The sequence below is a fragment of the Mobula hypostoma genome, chromosome 14 (assembly GCF_963921235.1).
Source record: "Mobula hypostoma chromosome 14, sMobHyp1.1, whole genome shotgun sequence".
Classification (NCBI taxonomy): Eukaryota; Metazoa; Chordata; class Chondrichthyes; order Myliobatiformes; family Myliobatidae; genus Mobula; species Mobula hypostoma.
The window spans coordinates 20,618,819-20,646,789 of NC_086110.1; the positions used below are offsets into that span (position 1 = coordinate 20,618,819).

General features: G+C 51.4%; 1 protein-coding gene across 9 annotated transcripts in view; it reads left to right on the forward strand.

The window, feature by feature from the left end:
- LOC134356133 (palmitoyltransferase ZDHHC1-like) overlaps positions 1-14,607 on the forward strand; it is a 92,790-nt gene extending 78,183 nt beyond the window's left edge. For 8 of the 9 annotated variants that reach the window (XM_063066778.1, XM_063066779.1, XM_063066775.1 and 5 more), the window contains one exon: positions 14,331-14,607. In XM_063066778.1, the coding sequence (XP_062922848.1) occupies positions 14,331-14,519 (189 nt within the window). In that variant the 3' untranslated portion in view covers positions 14,520-14,607. The remainder of the gene's footprint in view (positions 1-14,330) is intronic. The other variant, XM_063066782.1, reaches the window with a different exon arrangement.
- The last annotated feature ends 13,364 nt before the right edge of the window (positions 14,608-27,971 follow it).

Here is a 27,971-nt window from a genome sequence, read left to right on the forward strand (position 1 = left end):
ACTGCCAACTACAGTTTCAGTGAACCCGGGCAGCACCAGACCTCAGACTCCACTGCCAACTCCAGTTGCAGAGAACCCAGGCAGCACCAGTCCTCAGACCTCAGACCCCACTACCAACTCCAGTTCCAACGAACCCAGGCAACAGCAGACCTCTGACCCCACTGCCAACTCCAGTTCCAGAGAAACCGGGCAGCACCAGACCTCAGGCCCCACTGCCAACTCCAGTTCCAGTGAACCCAGGAAGCACCAAATCTCAGACCTCAGACCCCACTGCCAACTCCAGTTCCAGAGAACCCGGGCAGCATCAGATCTCAAACCCTACTGCCAACTCCAGTTTCAGTGAACCCAGGCAGCACTAGATCTCAGACCCCACTGCCAACTCCAGTTGCAACGAACCCGGGCAGCACCAGGCCTCAGGCTCCACTGCTAACTCCAGTTCCAGTGAACTTGGGCAGCACTAGATCTCAGACCCCACTGCCAACTCCAGTTCCAGTGAACCCGGGCAGAACCAGACTTCAGACCGCACTGTCAACTCCAGTTCCAGTGAACGCGGACAGCACCAGACCTCAGACCCCACTGCCAACTCCAGTTCCAATAAACTCGGGCAGCACCAGACCTCACACCCCACTACTAACACCAGTTCCAGTGACCACGGGAAGCACCAGACCTCAGACCTCAGACCCCACTGCCAACTCTAGTTCCAGTGAACCCGGGCAGCATCAGACCTCAGGCTCCACTGCTATCTCCAGTTCCAGTGAACCTGGGCAGCACCAGACCGCGAACCCCACTGCCAACTCCAGTTCCAGTGAACCCGGGCAGCACGAGACCTCAGACCCCACTGCCAACTCCAGTTCCAATGAACTCGGGCAGCACCAGACCTCACACCCCACTGCTAACACCAGTTCCAGTGAACACGGGAAGCACCAGACCTCAGACCTCAGACCCCACTGCCAACTCTAGTTCCAGTGAACCCGGGCAGCATCAGACCTCAGGCTCCACTGCTATCTCCAGTTCCAGTGAACCTGGGCAGCACCAGATCTCAGACTCCACTGCCAACTCCAGTTCCAACGAACCCGGGTAACACCAGATCTCAGACACCACTGCCAACTCCAGTTCCAGTAAACCCGGGCAACACCAGATCTCAGACCACACTGCCAACTCCAGTTCCAATGAACCCGGGCAGCACCAGACCTCAGACCTCAGACGCCACTGCCAACTCCAGTTTCAGTGAACCCGGGCAGCACCAGACCACAGACCCCACTGCCAACTCCAGTTCCAGTGAACCCGGGCAGCACCAGACTTCAGACCCCACTGCCAACTCCAGTTCCAGTGAACCTGGGCGGCACCAGACCTCAGACCTCAGACTCCACTTCCAACTCCAGTTCCAGTGAACCCGGGCAGCATGAGACCTCAGACCCCACTGCCAACTCCAGTTCCAATGAACCCGGGCAGCACCAGACCTCAAACTCCACTGCCAACTCCAGGTGCAGTGAACCCAGGCAGCACCAGACCTCAGACCTCAGACCCCAGACCCCACTGTCAACTCCAGTTCCAACGAACCCGGGCAACACCAGATCTCAGACCACACTGCCAACTCTAGTTCCAGTGAACCCGGGCAGCACCAGACCTCAGATCCCACTGCCAACTCCAGTTCCAGAGAACCCGGGCAGCACCAGATCTCAAACCCCACTGCCAACTCCAGTTTCAGTGAACCCAGGCAGCACTAGATCTCAGACCCCACTGCCAACTCCAGTTCCAGTGAACCTGGGCAGCACCAGGCCTCAGGCTCCACTGCTAACTCCAGTTCCAGTGAACTTGGGCAGCACTAGATCTCAGACCCCACTGCCAACTCCAGTTCCAATGAACTCGGGCAGCACCAGACCTCAAACTCCACTGCCAACTCCAGTTCCAGTGAACCCGGGCAGCAGCAGACCTCAGATCCCACTGCCAACTCCAGTTCCAGAGAACCCGGGCAGCACCAGATCTCAAACCCCACTGCCAACTCCAGTTTCAGTGAACCCAGGCAGCACTAGATCTCAGACCCCACTGCCAACTTCAGTTGCAACGAACCCGGGCAACACCAGATCTCAGACCACACTGCCAACTCCAGTTCCAGTGAACCTGGGCAGCACCAGGCCTCAGGCTCCACTGCTAACTCCAGTTCCAGTGAACTTGGGCAGCACTAGATCTCAGACCCCACTGCCAACTCCAGTTCCAATGAACTCGGGCAGCACCAGACCTCAAACTCCACTGCCAACTCCAGTTCCAGTGAACCCGGGCAGCAGCAGACCTCAGATCCCACTGCCAACTCCAGTTCCAGAGAACCCGGGCAGCACCAGATCTCAAACCCCACTGCCAACTCCCGTTTCAGTGAACCCAGGCAGCACTAGATCTCAGACCCCACTGCCAACTCCAGTTGCAACGAACCCGGGCAACACCAGATCTCAGACCACACTGCCAACTCCAGTTCCAGTGAACCTGGGCAGCACCAGGCCTCAGGCTCCACTGCTAACTCCAGTTCCAGTGAACTTGGGCAGCACCAGACCTCAGACCCCACTGCCAACTCTAGTTCCAGTGAACCCGGGCAGCATCAGACCTCAGGCTCCACTGCTATCTCCAGTTCCAGCGAACCTGGGCAGCACCAGACCGCGAACCCCACTGCCAACTCCAGTTCCAGTGAACCCGGGCAGCACTAGACCTCAGACCCCACTGCCAACTCCAGTTCCAATGAACTCGGGCAGCACCAGACCTCATACCCCACTGCTAACACCAGTTCCAGTGAACACGGGAAGCACCAGACCTCAGACCTCAGACCCCACTGCCAACTCTAGTTCCAGTGAACCCGGGCAGCATCAGACCTCAGGCTCCACTGCTATCTCCAGTTCCAGTGAGCCCGGGCAGCACCAGACGTCAGACTCCATTGCCAACTCCAGTTCCAGTGAACCCGGGCAGCACCAGACCTCAGACCTCAGACCCACTGCCAACTCCAGTTCCAATGAACCCGGGCAGTACCAGACCTCAAACTCCACTGCCAACTCCAGTTGCAGTGAACCCAGGCAGCACCAGACCTCAGACCTCAGACCCCACTACCAACTCCAGTTCCAATGAACCCAGGCAACAGCAGACCTCAGACCCCACTGCCAACTCCAGTTCCAGAGAACCCGGGCAGCACCAGACCTCAGACCTCAGACCCCAGACCCCACTGCCAACTCCAGTTCCAGTGAACCCAGGCAGCACCAGATCTCAGACCCCACTGTCAACTCCAGTTCCAATGAATCCGGGCAACACCAGATCTCAGACAACACTGCCAACTCCAGTTCCAGTGAACCCGGGCAGCACCAGACCTCAGACCTCAGAACCCACTGTCAACTCCAATTCCAGAGAACCCGGGCAGCACCAGACCTCAGACCCCACTGCCAACTCCAGTTCCAGTGAACCCAGGCAGCACCAGATCTCAGACCCCACTGCCAACTCCAGTTCCAGTGAACCTGGGCAGCCCCAGACCTCAGACCCCAGACCCCACTGCCAACTCCAGTTCCAGTGAACCCGGGCAGCACAAGATCTCAAACCCCACTGCCAACTCAAGTTCCAGTGAACCTGGGTAGCACCAGATCTCAGACCCCACTGCCAACTCCAGTTCCAACGAACACGGGCAACACCAGATCTCAGACCCCACTGCCAACTCCAGTTCCAGTGAACCCGGGCAACACCAGATCTCAGACCACACTGCCAACTCCAGTTCCAATGAACCCGGGCAGCACCAGACCTCAGACCTCAGACGCCGCTGCCAACTCCAAATCCAGTGAACCCGGGCAGCACCAGACCTCTGACCTCATACCCCACTACCAACTCCAGTTCCAACGAACCCAGGCAACCGCAGACCTCAGACCCCACTGCCAACTCCAGTTCCAGACAACCCGGGCAGCACCAGACCTCAGACCCCAGACCCCACTGCCAACTCCAGTTCCAGTGAACCCAGGCAGCACCAGATCTTAGACCACACTGCCAACTCCAGTTCCAGTGAACCCGGGCAGCACCAGACCTCAGACCTCAGAACCCACTGGCAACTCCAGTTCCAGAGAACCCGGGCAGCACCAGACCTCAGACCTCAGACCCCACTGTCAACTCCAGTTCCAGTGAACCCGGGCAGCACCAGACCTCAGACCCCACTTCCAGCTCCAGTTCCAGTGAACCCAGGCAGCACCAGACCTCAGACCCCACTTCCAGCTCCAGTTCCAGTGAACCCGGGCAGCACCAGACCTCAGACCCCACTGCCAACTCCAGTTGCAGTGAACCCAGGCAGCACCAGTCCTCAGACCTCAGACCCCACTACCAACTCCAGTTCCAACGAACCCAGGCAACAGCAGACCTCTGACCCCACTGCCAACTCCAGTTCCAGAGAAACCGGGCAGCACCAGACCTCAGGCCCCACTGCCAACTCCAGTTCCAGTGAACCCAGGAAGCACCAAATCTCAGACCTCAGACCCCACTGCCAACTCCAGTTCCAGAGAACCCGGGCAGCATCAGATCTCAAACCCTACTGCCAACTCCAGTTTCAGTGAACCCAGGCAGCACTAGATCTCAGACCCCACTGCCAACTCCAGTTGCAACGAACCCGGGCAGCACCAGGCCTCAGGCTCCACTGCTAACTCCAGTTCCAGTGAACTTGGGCAGCACTAGATCTCAGACCCCACTGCCAACTCCAGTTCCAGTGAACCCGGGCAGAACCAGACTTCAGACCGCACTGTCAACTCCAGTTCCAGTGAACGCGGACAGCACCAGACCTCAGACCCCACTGCCAACTCCAGTTCCAATAAACTCGGGCAGCACCAGACCTCACACCCCACTGCTAACACCAGTTCCAGTGACCACGGGAAGCACCAGACCTCAGACCTCAGGCCTCAGACCCCACTGCCAACTATAGTTCCAGTGAACCCGGGCAGCATCAGACCTCTGGCTCCACTGCTATCTCCAGTTCCAGTGAACCTGGGCAGCACCAGACCGCGAACCCCACTGCCAACTCCAGTTCCAGTGAACCCGGGCAGCACGAGACCTCAGACCCCACTGCCAACTCCAGTTCCAATGAACTCGGGCAGCACCAGACCTCACACCCCACTGCTAACACCAGTTCCAGTGAACACGGGAAGCACCAGACCTCAGACCTCAGACCCCACTGCCAACTCTAGTTCCAGTGAACCCGGGCAGCATCAGACCTCAGGCTCCACTGCTATCTCCAGTTCCAGTGAACCTGGGCAGCACCAGATCTCAGACTCCACTGCCAACTCCAGTTCCAACGAACCCGGGTAACACCAGATCTCAGAACCCACTGCCAACTCCAGTTCCAGTAAACCCGGGCAACACCAGATCTCAGACCACACTGCCAACTCTAGTTCCAGTGAACCCGGGCAGCACCAGACCTCAGATCCCACTGCCAACTCCAGTTCCAGAGAACCCGGGCAGCACCAGATCTCAAACCCCACTGCCAACTCCAGTTTCAGTGAACCCAGGCAGCACTAGATCTCAGACCCCACTGCCAACTCCAGTTCCAGTGAACCTGGGCAGCACCAGGCCTCAGGCTCCACTGCTAACTCCAGTTCCAGTGAACTTGGGCAGCACTAGATCTCAGACCCCACTGCCAACTCCAGTTCCAATGAACTCGGGCAGCACCAGACCTCAAACTCCACTGCCAACTCCAGTTCCAGTGAACCCGGGCAGCAGCAGACCTCAGATCCCACTGCCAACTCCAGTTCCAGAGAACCCGGGCAGCACCAGATCTCAAACCCCACTGCCAACTCCAGTTTCAGTGAACCCAGGCAGCACTAGATCTCAGACCCCACTGCCAACTTCAGTTGCAACGAACCCGGGCAACACCAGATCTCAGACCACACTGCCAACTCCAGTTCCAGTGAACCTGGGCAGCACCAGGCCTCAGGCTCCACTGCTAACTCCAGTTCCAGTGAACTTGGGCAGCACTAGATCTCAGACCCCACTGCCAACTCCAGTTCCAATGAACTCGGGCAGCACCAGACCTCAAACTCCACTGCCAACTCCAGTTCCAGTGAACCCGGGCAGCAGCAGACCTCAGATCCCACTGCCAACTCCAGTTCCAGAGAACCCGGGCAGCACCAGATCTCAAACCCCACTGCCAACTCCAGTTTCAGTGAACCCAGGCAGCACTAGATCTCAGACCCCACTGCCAACTCCAGTTGCAACGAACCCGGGCAACACCAGATCTCAGACCACACTGCCAACTCCAGTTCCAGTGAACCTGGGCAGCACCAGGCCTCAGGCTCCACTGCTAACACCAGTTCCAGTGAACTTGGGCAGCACTAGATCTCAGACCCCACTGCCAACTCCAGTTCCAATGAACTCGGGCAGCACCAGACCTCAGACCCCACTGCCAACTCTAGTTCCAGTGAACCCGGGCAGCATCAGACCTCAGGCTCCACTGCTATCTCCAGTTCCAGCGAACCTGGGCAGCACCAGACCGCGAACCCCACTGCCAACTCCAGTTCCAGTGAACCCGGGCAGCACTAGACCTCAGACCCCACTGCCAACTCCAGTTCCAATGAACTCGGGCAGCACCAGACCTCACACCCCACTGCTAACACCAGTTCCAGTGAACACGGGAAGCACCAGACCTCAGACCTCAGACCCCACTGCCAACTCTAGTTCCAGTGAACCCGGGCAGCATCAGACCTCAGGCTCCACTGCTATCTCCAGTTCCAGCGAACCTGGGCAGCACCAGACCGCGAACCCCACTGCCAACTCCAGTTCCAGTGAACCCGGGCAGCACTAGACCTCAGACCCCACTGCCAACTCCAGTTCCAATGAACTCGGGCAGCACCAGACCTCACACCCCACTGCTAACACCAGTTCCAGTGAACACGGGAAGCACCAGACCTCAGACCTCAGACCCCACTGCCAACTCTAGTTCCAGTGAACCCGGGCAGCATCAGACCTCAGGCTCCACTGCTATCTCCAGTTCCAGTGAGCCCGGGCAGCACCAGACGTCAGACTCCATTGCCAACTCCAGTTCCAGTGAACCCGGGCAGCACCAGACCTCAGACCTCAGACCCACTGCCAACTCCAGTTCCAATGAACCCGGGCAGTACCAGACCTCAAACTCCACTGCCAACTCCAGTTGCAGTGAACCCAGGCAGCACCAGACCTCAGACCTCAGACCCCACTACCAACTCCAGTTCCAATGAACCCAGGCAACAGCAGACCTCAGACCCCACTGCCAACTCCAGTTCCAGAGAACCCGGGCAGCACCAGACCTCAGACCTCAGACCCCAGACCCCACTGCCAACTCCAGTTCCAGTGAACCCAGGCAGCACCAGATCTCAGACCCCACTGTCAACTCCAGTTCCAATGAATCCGGGCAACACCAGATCTCAGACAACACTGCCAACTCCAGTTCCAGTGAACCCGGGCAGCACCAGACCTCAGACCTCAGAACCCACTGTCAACTCCAATTCCAGAGAACCCGGGCAGCACCAGACCTCAGACCCCACTGCCAACTCCAGTTCCAGTGAACCCAGGCAGCACCAGATCTCAGACCCCACTGCCAACTCCAGTTCCAGTGAACCTGGGCAGCCCCAGACCTCAGACCCCAGACCCCACTGCCAACTCCAGTTCCAGTGAACCCGGGCAGCACAAGATCTCAAACCCCACTGCCAACTCAAGTTCCAGTGAACCTGGGTAGCACCAGATCTCAGACCCCACTGCCAACTCCAGTTCCAACGAACACGGGCAACACCAGATCTCAGACCCCACTGCCAACTCCAGTTCCAGTGAACCCGGGCAACACCAGATCTCAGACCACACTGCCAACTCCAGTTCCAATGAACCCGGGCAGCACCAGACCTCAGACCTCAGACGCCGCTGCCAACTCCAAATCCAGTGAACCCGGGCAGCACCAGACCTCTGACCTCATACCCCACTACCAACTCCAGTTCCAACGAACCCAGGCAACCGCAGACCTCAGACCCCACTGCCAACTCCAGTTCCAGACAACCCGGGCAGCACTAGACCTCAGACCCCAGACCCCACTGCCAACTCCAGTTCCAGTGAACCCAGGCAGCACCAGATCTTAGACCACACTGCCAACTCCAGTTCCAGTGAACCCGGGCAGCACCAGACCTCAGACCTCAGAACCCACTGGCAACTCCAGTTCCAGAGAACCCGGGCAGCACCAGACCTCAGACCTCAGACCCCACTGTCAACTCCAGTTCCAGTGAACCCGGGCAGCACCAGACCTCAGACCCCACTTCCAGCTCCAGTTCCAGTGAACCCGGGCAGCACCAGACCTCAGACCCCACTTCCAGCTCCAGTTCCAGTGAACCCGGGCAGCACCAGACCTCAGACCCCACTGCCAACTCCAGTTGCAGTGAACCCAGGCAACAGCAGACCTCAGGCCCCACTGCCAACTCCAGTTCCAGTGAACCCAGGAAGCACCAAATCTCAGACCTCAGACCCCACTGCCAACTCCAGTTCCAGAGAACCCGGGCAGCATCAGATCTCAAACCCTACTGCCAATTCCAGTTTCAGTGAACCCAGGCAGCACTAGATCTCAGACCCCACTGCCAACTCCAGTTGCAACGAACCCGGGCAGCACCAGGCCTCAGGCTCCACTGCTAACTCCAGTTCCAGTGAACTTGGGCAGCACTAGATCTCAGACCCCACTGCCAACTCCAGTTCCAGTGAACCCGGGCAGAACCAGACTTCAGACCGCACTCTCAACTCCAGTTCCAGTGAACGCGGACAGCACCAGACCTCAGACCCCACTGCCAACTCCAGTTCCAATAAACTCGGGCAGCACCAGACCTCACACCCCACTGCTAACACCAGTTCCAGTGACCACGGGAAGCACCAGACCTCAGACCTCAGGCCTCAGACCCCACTGCCAACTATAGTTCCAGTGAACCCGGGCAGCATCAGACCTCAGGCTCCACTGCTATCTCCAGTTCCAGTGAACCTGGGCAGCACCAGACCGCGAACCCCACTGCCAACTCCAGTTCCAGTGAACCCGGGCAGCACGAGACCTCAGACCCCACTGCCAACTCCAGTTCCAATGAACTCGGGCAGCACCAGACCTCACACCCCACTGCTAACACCAGTTCCAGTGAACACGGGAAGCACCAGACCTCAGACCTCAGACCCCACTGCCAACTCTAGTTCCAGTGAACCCGGGCAGCATCAGACCTCAGGCTCCACTGCTATCTCCAGTTCCAGTGAGCCCGGGCAGCACCAGACGTCAGACTCCATTGCCAACTCCAGTTCCAGTGAACCCGGGCAGCACCAGACCTCAGACCTCAGACCCACTGCCAACTCCAGTTCCAATGAACCCGGGCAGTACCAGACCTCAAACTCCACTGCCAACTCCAGTTGCAGTGAACCCAGGCAGCACCAGACCTCAGACCTCAGACCCCACTACCAACTCCAGTTCCAATGAACCCAGGCAACAGCAGACCTCAGACCCCACTGCCAACTCCAGTTCCAGAGAACCCGGGCAGCACCAGACCTCAGACCTCAGACCCCAGACCCCACTGCCAACTCCAGTTCCAGTGAACCCAGGCAGCACCAGATCTCAGACCCCACTGTCAACTCCAGTTCCAATGAATCCGGGCAACACCAGATCTCAGACAACACTGCCAACTCCAGTTCCAGTGAACCCGGGCAGCACCAGACCTCAGACCTCAGAACCCACTGTCAACTCCAATTCCAGAGAACCCGGGCAGCACCAGACCTCAGACCCCACTGCCAACTCCAGTTCCAGTGAACCCAGGCAGCACCAGATCTCAGACCCCACTGCCAACTCCAGTTCCAGTGAACCTGGGCAGCCCCAGACCTCAGACCCCAGACCCCACTGCCAACTCCAGTTCCAGTGAACCCGGGCAGCACAAGATCTCAAACCCCACTGCCAACTCAAGTTCCAGTGAACCTGGGTAGCACCAGATCTCAGACCCCACTGCCAACTCCAGTTCCAACGAACACGGGCAACACCAGATCTCAGACCCCACTGCCAACTCCAGTTCCAGTGAACCCGGGCAACACCAGATCTCAGACCACACTGCCAACTCCAGTTCCAATGAACCCGGGCAGCACCAGACCTCAGACCTCAGACGCCGCTGCCAACTCCAAATCCAGTGAACCCGGGCAGCACCAGACCTCTGACCTCATACCCCACTACCAACTCCAGTTCCAACGAACCCAGGCAACCGCAGACCTCAGACCCCACTGCCAACTCCAGTTCCAGACAACCCGGGCAGCACCAGACCTCAGACCCCAGACCCCACTGCCAACTCCAGTTCCAGTGAACCCAGGCAGCACCAGATCTTAGACCACACTGCCAACTCCAGTTCCAGTGAACCCGGGCAGCACCAGACCTCAGACCTCAGAACCCACTGGCAACTCCAGTTCCAGAGAACCCGGGCAGCACCAGACCTCAGACCTCAGACCCCACTGTCAACTCCAGTTCCAGTGAACCTGGGTAGCACCAGATCTCAGACCCCACTGCCAACTCCAGTTCCAACGAACACGGGCAACACCAGATCTCAGACCCCACTGCCAACTCCAGTTCCAGTGAACCCGGGCAACACCAGATCTCAGACCACACTGCCAACTCCAGTTCCAATGAACCCGGGCAGCACCAGACCTCAGACCTCAGACGCCGCTGCCAACTCCAAATCCAGTGAACCCGGGCAGCACCAGACCTCTGACCTCATACCCCACTACCAACTCCAGTTCCAACGAACCCAGGCAACCGCAGACCTCAGACCCCACTGCCAACTCCAGTTCCAGACAACCCGGGCAGCACCAGACCTCAGACCCCAGACCCCACTGCCAACTCCAGTTCCAGTGAACCCAGGCAGCACCAGATCTTAGACCACACTGCCAACTCCAGTTCCAGTGAACCCGGGCAGCACCAGACCTCAGACCTCAGAACCCACTGGCAACTCCAGTTCCAGAGAACCCGGGCAGCACCAGACCTCAGACCTCAGACCCCACTGTCAACTCCAGTTCCAGTGAACCCGGGCAGCACCAGACCTCAGACCCCACTTCCAGCTCCAGTTCCAGTGAACCCGGGCAGCACCAGACCTCAGACCCCACTTCCAGCTCCAGTTCCAGTGAACCCGGGCAGCACCAGACCTCAGACCCCACTGCCAACTCCAGTTGCAGTGAACCCAGGCAGCACCAGTCCTCAGACCTCAGACCCCACTACCAACTCCAGTTCCAACGAACCCAGGCAACAGCAGACCTCTGACCCCACTGCCAACTCCAGTTCCAGAGAAACCGGGCAGCACCAGACCGCGAACCCCACTGCCAACTCCAGTTCCAGTGAACCCGGGCAGCACGAGACCTCAGACCCCACTGCCAACTCCAGTTCCAATGAACTCGGGCAGCACCAGACCTCAGACTCCATTGCCAACTCCAGTTAAGTGAACCTGGGCAGCACCAGACCTCAGACCTCAGACCCACTGCCAACTCCAGTTCCAATGAACCCGGGCAGCACCAGACCTCAAACTCCACTGCCAACTCCAGTTTCAGTGAACCCAGGCAGCACTAGATCTCAGACCCCACTGCCAACTCCAGTTCCAGTGAACCTGGGCAGCGCCAGGCCTCAGGCTCCACTGCTAACTCCAGTTCCAGTGAACTTGGGCAGCACTAGATCTCAGACCCCACTGCCAACTCCAGTTCCAAAGAACTCGGGCAGCACCAGACCTCAAACTCCACTGCCAACTCCAGTTCCAGTGAACCCGGGCAGCAGCAGACCTCAGATCCCACTGCCAACTCCAGTTCCAGAGAACCCGGGCAGCACCAGATCTCAAACCCCACTGCCAACTCCAGTTTCAGTGAACCCAGGCAGCACTAGATCTCAGACCCCACTGCCAACTCCAGTTGCAACGAACCCGGGCAACACCAGATCTCAGACCACACTGCCAACTCCAGTTCCAGTGAACCTGGGCAGCACCAGGCCTCAGGCTCCACTGCTAACTCCAGTTCCAGTGAACTTGGGCAGCACTAGATCTCAGACCCCACTGCTAACTCCAGTTCCAATGAACTCGGGCAGCACCAGACCTCAGAGCCCACTGCCAACTCTAGTTCCAGTGAACCCGGGCAGCATCAGACCTCAGGCTCCACTGCTATCTCCAGTTCCAGCAAACCTGGGCAGCACCAGACCGCGAACCCCACTGCCAACTCCAGTTCCAGTGAACCCGGGCAGCACTAGACCTCAGACCCAACTACCAACTCCAGTTCCAATGAACTCGGGCAGCACCAGACCTCACACCCCACTGCTAACACCAGTTCCAGTGAACACAGGAAGCACCAGACCTCAGACCTCAGACCCCACTGCCAACTCCAGTTTCAGTGAGCCCGGGCAGCACCAGACCTCAGACCTCAGACCCCACTGCCAACTCCAGTTTCAGTGAGCCCGGGCAGCACCAGACCTCAGACCCTACTGCCAACTCCAGTTCCAATGAACCCGGGCAGCACCAGACCTCAAACTCCACTGCCAACTCCAGTTGCAGTGAACCCAGGCAGCACCAAATCTCAGACCTCAGACCCCACTACCAACTCCAGTTCCAACGAACCCAGGCAACAGCAGACCTCTGACCCCACTGCCAACTCCAGTTCCAGAGAACCCGGGCAGCACCAGACCTGAGACCTCAGACCCCAGACCCCACTGTCAACTCCAGTTCCAACGAACCCGGGCAAAACCAGATCTCAGACCACACTGCCAACTCTAGTTCCAGTGAACCCGGGCAGCACCAGACCTCAAACTCCACTGCCAACTCCAGTTCCAGTGAACCCGGGCAGCACCAGACCTCAGACCCCACTGCCAACTCCAGTTCCAGTGAACCCAGGAAGCACCAAACCTGAGACCTCAGACCCCACTGCCAACTCCAGTTCCAGAGAACCCGGGCAGCACCAGATCTCAAACCCCACTGCCAACTCCAGTTTCAGTGAACCCAGGCAGCACTAGATCTCAGACCCAACTGCCAACTCCAGTTCCAGTGAACCCGGGCAGAACCAGATCTCAGACCACACTGCCAACTCCAGTTCCAATGAACTCGGGCAGCACCAGACCTCACACCCCACTGCTAACACCAGTTCCAGTGAACACGGGAAGCACCAGACCTCAGACCTCAGACCCCACTGCCAACTCTAGTTCCAGTGAACCCGGGCAGCATCAGACCTCAGGCTCCACTGCTATCTCCAGTTCCAGTGAACCTGGGCAGCACCAGACCGCGAACCCCACTGCCAACTCCAGTTCCAGTGAACCCGGGCAGCACTAGACCTCAGACCCCACTGCCAACTCCAGTTCCAGTGAACCCGGACAGCACTAGACCTCAGACCCCACTGCCAACTCCAGTTCCAGTGAGCCCGGGCAGCACCAGACCTCAGACTCCATTGCCAACTCCAGTTCCAATGAACCCGGGCAGCACCAGACCTCAAACTCCACTGCCAACTCCAGTTTCAGTGAACCCAGGCAGCACTAGATCTCAGACCCCACTGCCAACTCCAGTTCCAGTGAACCTGGGCAGCACCAGGCCTCAGGCTCCACTGCTAACTCCAGTTCCAGTGAACTTGGGCAGCACTAGATCTCAGACCCCACTGCCAACTCCAGTTCCAATGAACTCGGGCAGCACCAGACCTTAAACTCCACTGCCAACTCCAGTTCCAGTGAACCCGGGCAGCAGCAGACCTCAGATCCCACTGCCAACTCCAGTTCCAGAGAACCCGGGCAGCACCAGATCTCAAACCCCACTGCCAACTCCAGTTCCAGTGAACCTGGGCAGCACCAGGCCTCAGGCTCCACTGCTAACTCCAGTTCCAGTGAACTTGGGCAGCATCAGACCTCAGGCTCCACTGCTATCTCCAGTTCCAGCGAACCTGGGCAGCACCAGACCGCGAACCCCACTGCCAACTCCAGTTCCAGTGAACCCGGGCAGCACTAGACCTCAGACCCCACTGCCAACTCCAGTTCCAATGAACCTGGGCAGCACCAGACCTCAGACCCCACTGCCAACTCCAGTTCCAACAAACCTAGGCAGCACCAGACCTCATATATTCCCATTTTAATAACCCTGGTGAAGCACAAGGTCCTAATACTTCCATTATCTTCAAACCTTTCCTCAAATGTTATCATGATCTCCTGTGGAACTTGTATGAATGCAGCAGTTTGTAGTCCCTCTTTATCTGTTTTGGACATAAAAATGTAATCTCAGCCATTTGACCAGTGACCTCAATGCAAATTTTTGGTGAAAACGACAGACATTTAAAAAAAAATCTAACCTTTTCAATGTCGTTTCTCCTTCTAGGTTGCAACTAAAGGAGGTGGCATTGAAAGACTGACAGACATCTCTAGGTACACTGGTTCCCACAAGTTACGCTTTGATGAAAGTGGAGCAGGTGAAGGGATCAGTGGCAGGGAGTACATAGCAGAAAATACAGGTTACGTTGCAAATTACCAGGGTGCTGGAACGTATGACTGGAAAGTGAAGAAGTAGAAGTCGTTTAGATGCTTCCACTAAAGGACAGAAGGACACCAGCACTCTCTGCACCCTCTTCAGTTACTTAAGTTCTCTAGCGTTTACATTAAAGGATTAAATTACATTTCTACTTTTACTTTTAAGTGCCTTCTTTACTGGTAGAAAGTGTGACTCACTGCTCCTGGTTCATCATTCCTGTCCTAAGGCGGCGAGCTGTGCTCTGTTGTTCTGATTCTGTTCCAAGGGATGAAATATTTTAAGGATGCACTTTCACCCACAATGGCAACAATCGTAAATGCTAGCAAACATGGAGGTTGAGGGCAATAGAGAATGTCACCATGCGATTAAAAGATTGGGGTTGGAATACCAGTGCGAGCTGAGGGGAGGAGGAGTCTGCCACATGAAACAGGATTGAGGAAAAGTACCAGGCCAGACAGAAGGAAGAATGCCTTTGTGTACATAAGGGAGATCATTGACAGCTGGGGGAGTGGGAAACAGGCTGAGAGGAATATGGAAGAATATAAAGGCAGCTCAGTGATGCAGGGGAGGGGGTGATAGTGTGGAGCAACAGGTATTGCTCCTGCCTCACTGCTTGGGTTTCAGACTGACCCCCATTTCACCTGTACAGTGTTTGCCCATTCTCCTGGTGGCCTGGTTGTGCTCCTACTGTTGACGGCATAGGAATGACGTAACTGAGGGAAAAAAGCCTAACCAGGAGCAGATAATATGTAGCAACAGAGGGGACAGAGCTTTGTGTGAATTCTACATGAGAGTCAAGAAGTTTTGGAGAACCTATCTGTCCCTATGGCAACAGTATTTTAAAACACCGTAGCACAAGGGCGGTGCATAGCACAACAGTTTACAGTGCAGATGACCCAGGTTCAATTCCCGCTGATGCCTGTGAGGAGGTTGTACATTCTTCTCATGACCATGTGTGTTTTCTTTAGGTCCCCCCACAGTCCAAAGATGTAGCAGCTGGTGGAAGCCTGGTTTCCTTGGGCTGCATAAGAGACACTCCAGTCTCACCAATTCCATGAGATTGAGACAGTTCTCCCATCCCAAACTCCAGTTTGTGTGGACACTGTGCAATTTGCTACCCTGTTACAAACAACAGAGAGCACGCTGACTGTATACGATTAAAGGAATTATATTTATGAATCATAACTAAAGGGTCTGTAAAGAAAAGGGCCCATTATACCAGGGGTGATTGATAAGTTCGTGGCCTGAGGTAGAAGGAGATCAGTTACTAACTTCAAGCTTTCTGCATTTTCACTCAAAGAGTTGAGATGCACGTGCATGTACTGAGAGCGTCTTGCACCTCCAGGTGGTCCACAACAGGGGTGATTGATAAGTTTGTGGCCTACAGTAGAAGGAGATATACAGCTCTCTTTACATGCACGTGCAGTTCGACTCTTTCAGTGATAATGCAGGAAGATTGAAGTCAATAACGCATCTCCTTCTACCTTAGGCCACGAACTTGTCAATCACCCCTGCTGTGGACACTTTCTGGAGGTCCAAGATCCGTATGACCCACGACTGCTGGACTAAGTGTGTAAATGTAGGAGGGGACTATGTCGAAAAATAAATGAGCTAGGTTTTCTAAAATTGACTCCTTCTACGTTAGGTCTAAGGATGATGCAATGCCAATTTTAAATTTGATCACTTTTTATTAACAGAGGATATTAAGTAAATAGTATGCTGGTGAAATAACAGGATTAGCCAGAAGCTCAGGGAAGTCTGCCAATGCTAGAAAGCCAAAGCAAGGCACACAAAATGCGGGCGGAACAGTGGCCGTCTCAGCCTGAGACCCTCCTTCACAATGGAAGAAGAAGGGGGAAGATGCCAGAATAAACAGGTGGAGAGCGGTAGGGAGCTAGCTGGAAGGTGATAGGTGAAGCCAGATGGGTGGGAAAGGTCAAGGGCTGGAGAGGAAGGAATCTGATAGGGGAGTGGCGGCTTTGAGTGAGTACATGGTCAAAGTGTTGGAGAGCAGAAGAGGGGAGCAGTCAGAAAGGGTTTCACTGAACTCATGTTGAAGAAACAATTTAAAGTTCTTCAGGGTAGAAGTCCCTTGTAGAGCCTTCACAGTGGAGCAGCAGATCATACACACAGGAGATTCTGCAGATGCTGTAAATCCAAAGCAATGCACACAAAATGCTGGAGGAACTCAGCAGGTCTGGCAGCATCTACGGAAATCAATAAACGGTCGATGTTTTGGGCCGAGACCAGGATCTTGCACTGATGACCTGTGGACAAGAGGTCAAATTCCATCACAGTGGTTGTGACTTTTAAATATGGTTAGCCAAATAATCTGGAATTTCAAAAGAATAAGTTAGTCTAAGTAATAGCAACCATTAAACTACTAGATCATCATTAAAAATCCATCCAGTTAATTACCACCCAATCAGAACACCAAAGTAATGGAAAGTGTTATTATGACACTGTTACAGTGTGAGGCATCGGAGTTCAGAGTTCAATTCCAGCCCCACCTGTAAGGAGTTTGTATGTCTTCCCCAATCACCATGTGGCTTTCCTCCGGGTGCTCTGGTTTCCTCCCACATTCCAAAGACTTACTGGTTAGTCGGTTAATTGTCCTGTGATTAGGCTAGGGTTAAATCGGTGGGTTTCTGGGTGGTGCGGTTTGTTGGGCCAGAAGGGCCAGTTTTGTGCTGTATCTTCAAATGTTTAAAAAATTATTTATTATTTATTAAGATACAGTGTGGAATAGGCCCTTCGAGCCCCACCGCCCAGCTATCCCCTGACTGAATGCTCGCCTAATCACAGGACAACCTACTATAACAATTAACCTACAAACCGACACATCTTTGGACTGTGGAAGGAAACAAAAAAATAAACCAACCAAAAAAGATGAGTTATCACTTGGGTGTTGCTAGAAGTTACCGAGCTCCAGCGAAACAAACAACATGCTGGAGAATGTGGTGGGACTGTGGAGTGAAGTGGACAGTTGATGTTTTGGGTTGAGATCCTTCATCTGAACTGGGTCTGGACAGGCAGTACATGTGAGGGTCTCAACTTGAAATGTTGACTTATCCATTTCTCTCCTAAGATGCTGCCTGACCCATTGAGTTGCTCCAGCATTTTGTTTGTTCCACCAGATTCTAGCATCTGCAGACTCATGTACTCCAGATCACATTATGGTCTTGGTCGAAACTTAGACAAAGGAGCTGGATTCCAGAGCCTGATCGGTGACTCTGTCCATGGCATCAGCATAAGAGAGCTCCAATAAAATAAATCAAGAGCGTGACTCGGGAACTGACCCTGACACCAGCCATGCTGAAAGTGCACTGAGCAATAGACTGGACATGACATGATCTGCTGTGGTGGAGAAAGTACAAGTACTTCCCTTCGCTTGTGAAAAATGCTGATCAATAACTCTCTTTTACAACAGCAGGGGCCCATAGTATTTACACAATTCTTTGTGGTGGAATTTTAAAATAAATACAATAATGCAGAAAATTAAAAACCAGTCATATTCAACCTGATTATGACAGATGACAAAGTTCAGAGTACATTGATTATCAAGTATGCGTACATTATACAACCTTGAGCCTCATCTTACAGGTAGCCTCAAAGCAAAGAAACCCAACAAAACTCATTGAAACAAAAGAAGATAGCCAAACAACCAGTGTGAAGTGAGAAAAAACATACCAACAATAAAAGTAAGCAAATAGCATTCAGAACTGAAGTTCACACTGTGAAAGTTGCAGGCCACAGCCGCAGTTCAGTGCAGAGATGAATAAACCTCCCCAGGCAGCGATCTGAAATTAACGTATGCCCCCTTTATTTTCATGGAGATAAACATCAACAAGAGCAAAGAATGTACTTTCTAAGAAAAGATCTGTTCCTAAGCCAGCTACTTTGAGATTAAACGTAATAATTATTTATAGTAACTCTGATTTACTCGGTTAAAACTGGGAGTTCTTTTTACTAGAAATTAAAGATTAAAGATTAGCTTTATTTGTAACATGTACATCCAAAACATTGAAATGTACAGTGAAATTCGACATTTGCGCCCACAACCAACATATGATGAGGATGTGCTGGGGCAGCCCGCAAGTGTCGCCATACCTCCGGCACCACATAGCATAGAAATATAGAAAATAGGTGCAGGAGTAGGCCATTCGGCCCTTCGAGCCTGCACCGCCATTCAGTACGATCATGGCTGATCATCCAACTCAGAACCCTGTACCTGCCTTCTCTCCATACCCACTGATCCGTTTAGCCACAAGGGCAATATCTAACTCCCTCTTAAACATAGCCAATGAACTGGTCTCAACTGTTTCCTGTGGCAGAGAATTCCACAGATTCACCACTCCCTGTGTGAAGAAGTTTTTCCTAATTTCGCTCCTAAAAGGCTTCCCCTTTATCCTCAAACTGTGACCCCTCGTTCTGGACTTCCCCAACATCAGGAACAATCTTCCTACATCTAGCCTGTCCAATCCCTTTAGGATTTTATACATTTCAATAAGACCCCGCCTCAATCTTCTAAATTCCAGAGAGTATAAGCCTAGTCGATCCAGTCTTTCATCATATGAAAGTCCTGCCATCCCAGGAATCAATTTGGTGAATGTTCTTTGTACTTCCTCTATGGCAAGAATGTCTTTCCTCAGATTAGGGGACCAAAACTGCACACAATACCCCAGGTGTGGTCTCACCAAGGCCTTGTACAACTGCAGTAGTACCTCCCTGCTCCTGTACTCGAATCCTTTTGCTATGAATGTCAAAATACCATTCGCCTTTTTCATCGCCTGCTATACCTGCATGCCCACTTTCAATGACTGGTGTACAATGACACCCAGGTCTCGTTGCACCTCCCCTTTTCCTAATCGGCCACCATTCAGATAATAATCTGTTTCCTGTTCTTGCCAACAAAGTGGATAACCTCACATTTATCCACATTAAATTGCATCTGCCATGAATTTGCCCACTCACCTAACCTATGCAAGTCACCCTGCATCCTCTTAGCATCCTCCTCACAGCTAACACTATGGCCAGCTTCGTGTCATCCGCAAACTTGGAGATGCTGCATTTAATTCCCTCGTCTAAGTCATTAATATATACTGTAAACAACTGGGGTCCCAGTACTGAGCCTTGCGGTACCCCACTAGTCACTGCCTGCCATTCTGAAAAGGTCCCGATTATTCCCACTCTTTGCTTCCTGTCTGCCAACCAATTTGCTATCCACATCAATACCATACCCCCAATACCGTGTGCTTTAAGTTTACACACTAATCTCCTGTGTGGGACCTTGTCAAAAGCCTTTTGAAAATCCAAATATACCACATCCACTGGTTCTCCCCTATCCACTCTACTAGTTACATCCTCAAAAAATTCTATGAGATTCGTCAGACATGATTTTCCTTTCACAAATCCATGCTGACTTTGTCCGATCATTTCACCGCTTTCCAAATGTGCTGTTATCACATCTTTGATAACTGACTCTAGCATTTTCCCCACCACCGATGTCAGGCTTATCGGTCTATAATTCCCCGATTTCTCTCTCCCTCCTTTTTTAAAAACCTGGATTACATTAGCCACCCTCCAATCCTCAGGAACTAAACCAGAATCTAAAGAGTTTTGAAAAATTATCACTAATGCATCCACTATTTCTTGGGCTACTTCCTTAAGCACTCTGGGATGCAGACCATCTGGCCCTGCGGATTTATCTGCCTTTAATCCCTTCAATTTACCTGACACCACTTCCCTACTAACATGTATTTCCCTCAGTTCCTCCATCTCACTAGATCCTCGGTCCCCTACTATTTCCGGAAGATTATTTATGTCCTCCTTAGTGAAGACAGAACCAAAGTAGTTATTCAATTGGTCTGCCATGTCCTTGGTCCCCATAATCAATTCACCTGTTTCTGACTGTAAGGGAGCTACATTTGTCTTAACCAATCTTTTTCTTTTCACATATCTGTAAAAGCTTTTACAGTCAGTTTTTATGTTCCCTGCCAGCTTTCTCTCATAATCTTTTTTCCATTTACTAATTAAGCCCTTTGTCCTCCTCTGCTGGACTCTGAATTTCTCCCAGTCCTCTGTTGTGCCACTTTTTCTGGCTAATTTGTATGTTTCGTCTTTGGAATTGATACTATCCCTAATTTCCCTTGTCAGCCACGGGTACACTACCTTCCCTGATTTATTCTTTTGCCAAACTGGGATGAACAATTCTTGCAGCTCATGCATGCGACCTTTAAATGCTTGCCATTGCATATCCACCGTCAACCCTTTAAGTATCGTTTGCCAGTCTATCTTAGCTAATTCACGTCTCGTACCTTCAAAGTTACCCTTCTTTAAGTTCAGAACCTTTGTTACTGAATTAACGCTATCACTCTCCATCTTGATGAAGAATTCCACAATAGCATGCCCATGACTCTCTAACCCCACCCTAACCGTACATCTATGGAAGGTGGGAGGAAACTAAAGCACCTCCTATGTATGCCATTTCAGGTTATATGCAGCATTTAATCACAACCCTAATAAAAGTGTCTTACTTTTTGAGTGTGCAACACTCCCTTTAAGTTGTTAGCGTGTGAGATATGATCATTAGTGACTTGATACTGCACACCTGCTGTCCCACTCACTTCAGGATGAACCGGCAGCTGGCTTGCAGCCATTAAAGGACATGTTCATACTAGTGTTAGCAGGGCAGGGGGAAAGAAAAGAGTGTCTGTCCTCTCCCCCCACCACCCCCTCCCTACCTTCCTCCTCCTCCTCCATATCCCTCCTCCATCCTCCTCCATTTCCCTCCTCCCCGTCCCCCTCTTCACCTTACCCCTGTCTTCCTTTTCCTCCCACTTCCCCTTCCTCCCCTTCCCCCTCTCCACTTCCACCTTCCCTCTCTCCCCTTCCCTTCCACATTCTCCCTCTCTCCCCTTCCCCCTCTCTCCCCTTCCCCCCTCTCCCCTTCCTTTCCACCTTCCCCTCTCTCCCCTTCCCCCTCCACCTCCCCCTCTCTCCCCTTCCCCCTCTCCCCTTCCCTTCCACCTTCCCCCTCTCTCCCCTTCCCCCCTCCACCTTCCCCCTCTCTCCCCTTCCCCCTCCACCTTCTCCCTCTCTCCCCTTCCCCCTCCACCTTCTCCCTCTCTCCCCTCCACCTTTCCCATCTCTCCCCTTCCCCCCTCCACCTTCTCCCTCTCTCCCCTTCCCTTCCACCTTCTCCCTCTCTCCCCTTCCCTTCCACCTTCCCCCTCTCTCCCCTTCCCTTCCACCTTCCCCATCTCTCCCCTTCCCCCTCCACCTTCTCCCTCTCTCCCCTTCCCTTCCACCTTCCCCCTGTCTCCCCTACCCCCCTCCACCTTCTCCCTCTCTCCCCTTCCACCTTCCCCCTCACTCCCCTTCCCCTTCCACTTTCCCCCTCACTCCCCTTCCCCCCTCAAACTTCTCCCTCTCTTCACCTTTCCTTGGTTCTCTCATGCCCCTCCCCTCCCCCCTTGCTCTCCTGCCCCTTCCCCCCACCCTCCTTCTTTCCCCTTCCCCCCACCCTCCTCCCTTCCTTCCCCCTCTCCTCGCTTCCCTCCCCTTCTCCCTCCCATAATCATAAGACAAAGGAGCAGAATTAGGCCATTCAGCTCATCAAGTCTGTTCCACCATTCCATTATGGCTGATCCCGGATCCCACTCAAATCCATACACCTGCTTTCTCACCATATCCTTTGATGGCCTGACTGATCAGGAAACAATCAACTTCCGCCTTAAATATACCCACGGACTTGGCCTCCACCGCAGTCTGTGGCAGAGCATTCCACGGACTCACTACTCTCTGGGTAAAGAATTCCTTCTTACCTCTGTTCTAAAGGGTCACTACTCAGTTTTGAGGCTGTCCCCCCCAGCTCTAGATACCCTCAATATAGGAAACATCCTCTCCACATCCACCCTATCTAGTCCTTTCAACATTCGATAGGTTTCAATGAGACCCTCCGGATTCTTCCAAATTCCAGTGAGTACAGGCCTGAAGCTGCCCAATGCTGCTCATATGTTATCCCCTTCATTCCTGGAATCATCCTTATGAACTTGCTCTGGACTCTCTCCAATGAAAACACATCCTTTCTGAGATATGGGGCCCTAAACAGTTGACAATACCCCAAGAGTACCCTGACTAGTGATTTATAAAGGCTCAGCATTATCTCCTTGCTTTTATATTCTATTTCCCTTAAAGTCCATGCCAACATTGCAATTGCCTCTTTACCACAGACTCAACCTGCAAATTAACCTTCTGGGCGTTTTGTGCACGAGGATGCCTAAGTCCCTCTGCACTCTTGATGTTTGAACCTTCTCCCCATTTAGATAATAGTCTGCATTATTGTTCCTTTTACCGAGCTGCATTAACAATACATTTCCCAACACTGTATGTACTAGTACATGAATGGCGTAAGTCACTGTGCCACATTTAGTTTTCATGTCTTGCAGTTACAAAATGTAACAGTGGCGACAAGATATTTTTAAAACAAACCCAGGATGGCTGCCTATCTGTTGAAATGCAGCGAGAAGTTTGAAGTTATAAAAAAACAGTACAGCATGTCTCTCTTTGGAAGAAAGTTAAAAAAGGCAAAAAAACTGGACGAATTCACTGGTTCATAAACAGTGAGTACCGAGTGATAATAAGCATAAATTTAGTCTAAGAGCAGAAATGGCTGATTACGTCAGAAAGACAGAGGAGTTAAACTGCACAGAGATAACTGGCTGCCGTATATGGAACAAATTGAACAGTATTTTGAAGCAAATGAAGTAGCCAATGAGACACAAGTGCTAGTTTTGCTGAATGCTTTGTGTTTAAAGGCTTAGTTTGTTTAGAAGTTTGACTGCTCCAACCAAACCAGCCAAAACGAGCTTTGCTGATATCATGAAAGTAATGCAGGAATATTTAGAATCAAATCCATTGTGATTGCAGAATACTTTAGGTTTCACAAGTGGAATCAAAAGGAAAGGGAGTCAATTTTTCCAGTGGATGTGGCTGAATGGAAGAGATTATCTGGGCATTGTCAGTTCAGTGACGAGCTTGATGATGCACTGAGAGATCATTTAGTTTGCGGTATCGTACAAACAAAGCATTCAAAAACAACTCCTAACTGAAGCACAAATTACATTTAAAAGAGCAGTTGAAATCACTGTATCAATGAAAACAGGAAACAGAGACAGAATTGAGTTGCAGTCAGGAATGAGTGTAAAAACAAACAAAACAAAATTGCAAAGTCTAAGCAGAAACTTTACAACACGCTGGAGGAACTCAGCAGGTCAGGCAGCATCAGTGGAAAAGATTGGTCGACGTTTCGGGCCGGAACCCTTCATCAGGACACCCGATCAATGCAGGCTTAAAGGCGAAACTTGCAGAAATGCAACAAAGTAATTCACATACAAAGAGCATGTTGGGCAGACAAAAATAAATGGACTGAACAGGGAAGAGGAAAAGTGAAAAAATCAAGCTGCAGTTTCAAAAAGAGCACTGATCTGCATGCTGTTGATGAAAAAATCTGATGATGAGAGTGACACAGGACGAGACGCAATGTGAAAAATAACAATAGGTACTGGCTCGGCTGTTTCAGTCATTCCACAAATGAGTTTGAACAGCCTTTCTAAGATACTGAAGTGAAATCTGCAGATCTCCACCTAAGACCCTAAACTGGAGAGAGAGAGTGCCAGTGGGAACAACAGTTGTAACAGCGAAATACAACAACCAACAAGCCACACTCGGCTTGTATGTGGTGAAAACAAAAGGGCAGGCATAGTGAAGAAGTGAGTGACTGTAACAACTACAACTTGAGTGGAGATCCATCCACCATTTGCACGGAACATCCCCTGCAACAGAGTCAACTGAAAGCAAATTAGGAGAGGTACTGGATGATGCCACAGCAGTGCTCCAGAGTGGCTTTGGAAAGCTTGAACATATCAAGGGTAAAATAGTGTTAAATTAAAATGCCGCACCAAAGTTTTACAAAGACTGTCCGGTTGCTTATTCCATCCATGATAAAGGAGCCACTGAGCTAGATTGCATGGAGGCTGAAGGAACTATCTCCAAGGTTGAGTGGAGCCCATGGGCAGTGTCAGTGGTCTCAGTAGCCGAGAGGAATGGGTCTGTCAGGGTCTGTGCCGACTTTAACGTTACCATCAACCTAGTAGTGGAAGTGGATCAATACCCTCTGCCCAGGAGAGACAATATCCAAGCTGAGAGCAAAAGTGTTGAAGGAACTACATGCCGGATTGATTGGCAAGAACAAACTAAAATAAAGCAAGAGCAAGTGGAGTGGCCATTGTTGGAGTGGATAGGGTTAGAGTGGGAATTTTTAGGCTACAGTTCTTCGAGGCTTCAACAATCAGAGGCTTGAGTGAGAGAAGGTGAAAAAGCTGTATGTAGATTTTTATCCACCACAATCTATTTATTGATTTTCTTTCTTTATATTTGCTCAGTTGGAACAGTAAGGATACCAGGTGGGATAGTTGAAAGCTCATCTTGTGGGGAGTAGGAAGGCAGAGAGACCTCCAGTGTCTCTGACGATTTTACCTGCAGGAAGTGCATCCAGTTGCAGCTTCTAACACTCTGTGTTGAGGAGTTGGAGCTGGAACTGGATGAACTCTGGATCATTCAGGAGGCTGAAGGGGTGATAGATTACACATATAGAGAGGTAGCTATACACAAGGTGCAGAACACAGGAAAGTGGGTGACAGTCAGGAAGGAGAAAGGGATGAAACACCAGTGCAGGCTACCCCTGTGGCCATCTGCCCCAACCACAGGTATATCACTCTGGATACTGTCAGTGGAGATAACCTGACAGAGCAAAGTCCCAACCCTCAGGTCTCTGGCATTGAGTCTGGCTCCGTGACTCGGGCTGGGGGTGGGGGAGAGCGTGAGCTGTGGGATAGGGGAATCATTACTTAGGGGAACAAAAAGGAACTTGTGCAAATGAGAACATGATTCCTGGGTGCCAAGATTCCGGACGTCTCGGATCAAACCCTCAGCATTCTTAAGTGGGAGGGTGAACGACTGGAGGTCAGATAGAGAAGGGGTTGTAGAGACAGATGTTGTTAAGACCTCAGACACACTCAGGAATGAAAGTCTTGAGAATAGTACGATTAATGTCCTGGGCTGGGTATATTTCAATGCAATGTGTATTGCAGGAAAAGCAGATAAGCTTAGGACATGGATCAACAGATGGAATTCTGATGTTCAAGCCAGTACTGAGACCTGGTTGCAGGAGGGGTAGGATTGGCAGCTCAATATTCTGGGATTCTGGTTTAGGCGTGATAGAGGGGAGGCATTAAAGGAGGAGTGCTGGCGTTACTAGTCAGGGAAATGTCACAGCAGAGCTCCATCAGGGCAGATTGGAGAACTCCACTCGTGAGGCATTATGGGTGAAACTGAGAAATAAGAAAGGAATGACCACGTTAATGTGTCTATATTACAGACCTCCTAACCGTCCCAGGGATTTAGAGGAACAAATTTGTAGAGAGGTCACAGACGGCTGCAAGAAACATAAAATTGTTATAGTAGTTGATTTTAACTTTCCACATATTGACTGGGAATCCCATACTGTAAAAGAACATGGTAAAAGTAGATGGGATAGAGTTTGTCGACTGTCTTCAGGAAACTTTCCTTAATCAGTACATAGAAGTCCCAATGAGAGAGTGTGTAATACTTGATTGGCTATTAAGGAATGAGACAGGACAGGTGACAGAAGTTTGTGTAGGGGAACATTTTACATTCAGTGATCTTAATGCCATAGTTTCAAAGTAAAAATGGAAAAGATAGGTCTGGTCCACAAGTTGAGATTCTAAATTGGAGAAAAGCCACTTTTGATAGTATTAGAAAGGATCTGGCAAGTGTGGATTGGAACAGGCTGCTTTCTGATAAAGGTGTATTTGGTAAGTGGGAGGCCTTCAAAAGTGAAATTTTGAGAGTACAAAGCTTGTATGTGCCTGTCAGAAAAACAGAAGGTGCATAGCAGGTGTAGGCAGGTAGGAACAAATGAGGTGCTTATGGATTATAAGAAATGAAAGGGAACACTTAAGAAAGAAATCAGGAGTACTAAAAGAAGGCATGAGGTTGTCCAAGTAGACGAGGTAAAGGAAAATCCTAAGGAGAACATACAATACCTGTATGTTAAGAACAAATGAACAAAATGCTCCACTGGAAGATCAGAATGTGTGGCAATAAAGGAGATGGGGTGATCAAAAATGGCTTTTTTTGCATCTGTATTGACTCAGAAGACAGACACGGTCTTTAGAAGTGAGGCAAAGCAGCATCAACTTCATGGACCCTAACAGATTACAGAGGAGGAGGAGATGTTTGCTGTCTTGAGACTCCCCTGTGGGAGGCAAGTGTAGAAATTGCAAGGGTCCTAGCAGAGATATTTAAATCATTCTTAGCGACAGGTGGGATACCAGAGGATTCGAGGATAGCCAATGGTGTATAATCTCAAGGTTGTATAATTTATACATGCTTTGATAATTAACATACTTTGAATCTTTAATATTGTTCTGCTATTTAAGAAAAGCTCTAAAAATAAAGCAGGGAACCATAGGCCAGTGAGTCTGACATCAGGTAAGTTGATGAAGGCCAAGCAGTGGATGTTGTCTACATGGACCTTAGCAAGGCACTTGACAAGGTCCAACATGGGAGATTGGTCAAAAAGTTTCAGTTGCTTGACCTTCAAGATGAGGTCGTAGATTGGATTACACATTGGCTTTTTAGGAGAAGCCAGAGATTGGTAGTAGATGGTTGCCTCTCTGACTGGAGGCCTGAGACTAGTGGAGTGCTGCAGAGACCGGGTGTTGGGTCCATTGTGGCTTGTCATCTATATCAATGATCTGGATGTAATCTGGTTAACTGGATCAGTAAATCTGCAGATAACACCAAGATTGGGGGTGTAGTGGACAGCAAGGAAGACCTTCACAGTTTGCCAGAAATTCTGAGAAAATAGGCTGAAAAATGGCAGGAGGAATTTAATGCACACAGTGCAAGGTGTTGCACAACCAGAGTAGGTCTCACACAGTGAAAAGTAGGGCACTGAGGAATGTTGTGGAATAAAGGGATCTGGGAATACAGGTCCTTAATTCATTGAAAGCAGCATCAAAGGTTGATAGGGTCATAAAGAAAGCTTTTGGCATATTGGCCTTCATCGATCAAAGTATTGAGTACAGGAGATAGGATGTTGAATTTGTACAAGACATTGGTGAGGTCTAATTTGGAATATTGTGTGCTGTTTTGCTCATCTACCTGCAGGAAATATGTAAATAAGGTTGAAAGAGCACAGAGAAAATTTACAAGGATGTTGCTGGGACTGGCGGACCTGAGTTATAAGGAAACATTAATTAAGTTAGGACATTATTCCTTGGATTGTAGTTGATTGAGGGGAGATTAGATACACAAAATTATGAGGGATATGGGTAGGTTAAATGCAAACAGGCTTTTTCCACTGAGGTTAGGTGGGACTACAAATATAGGTCATGGGTTAAG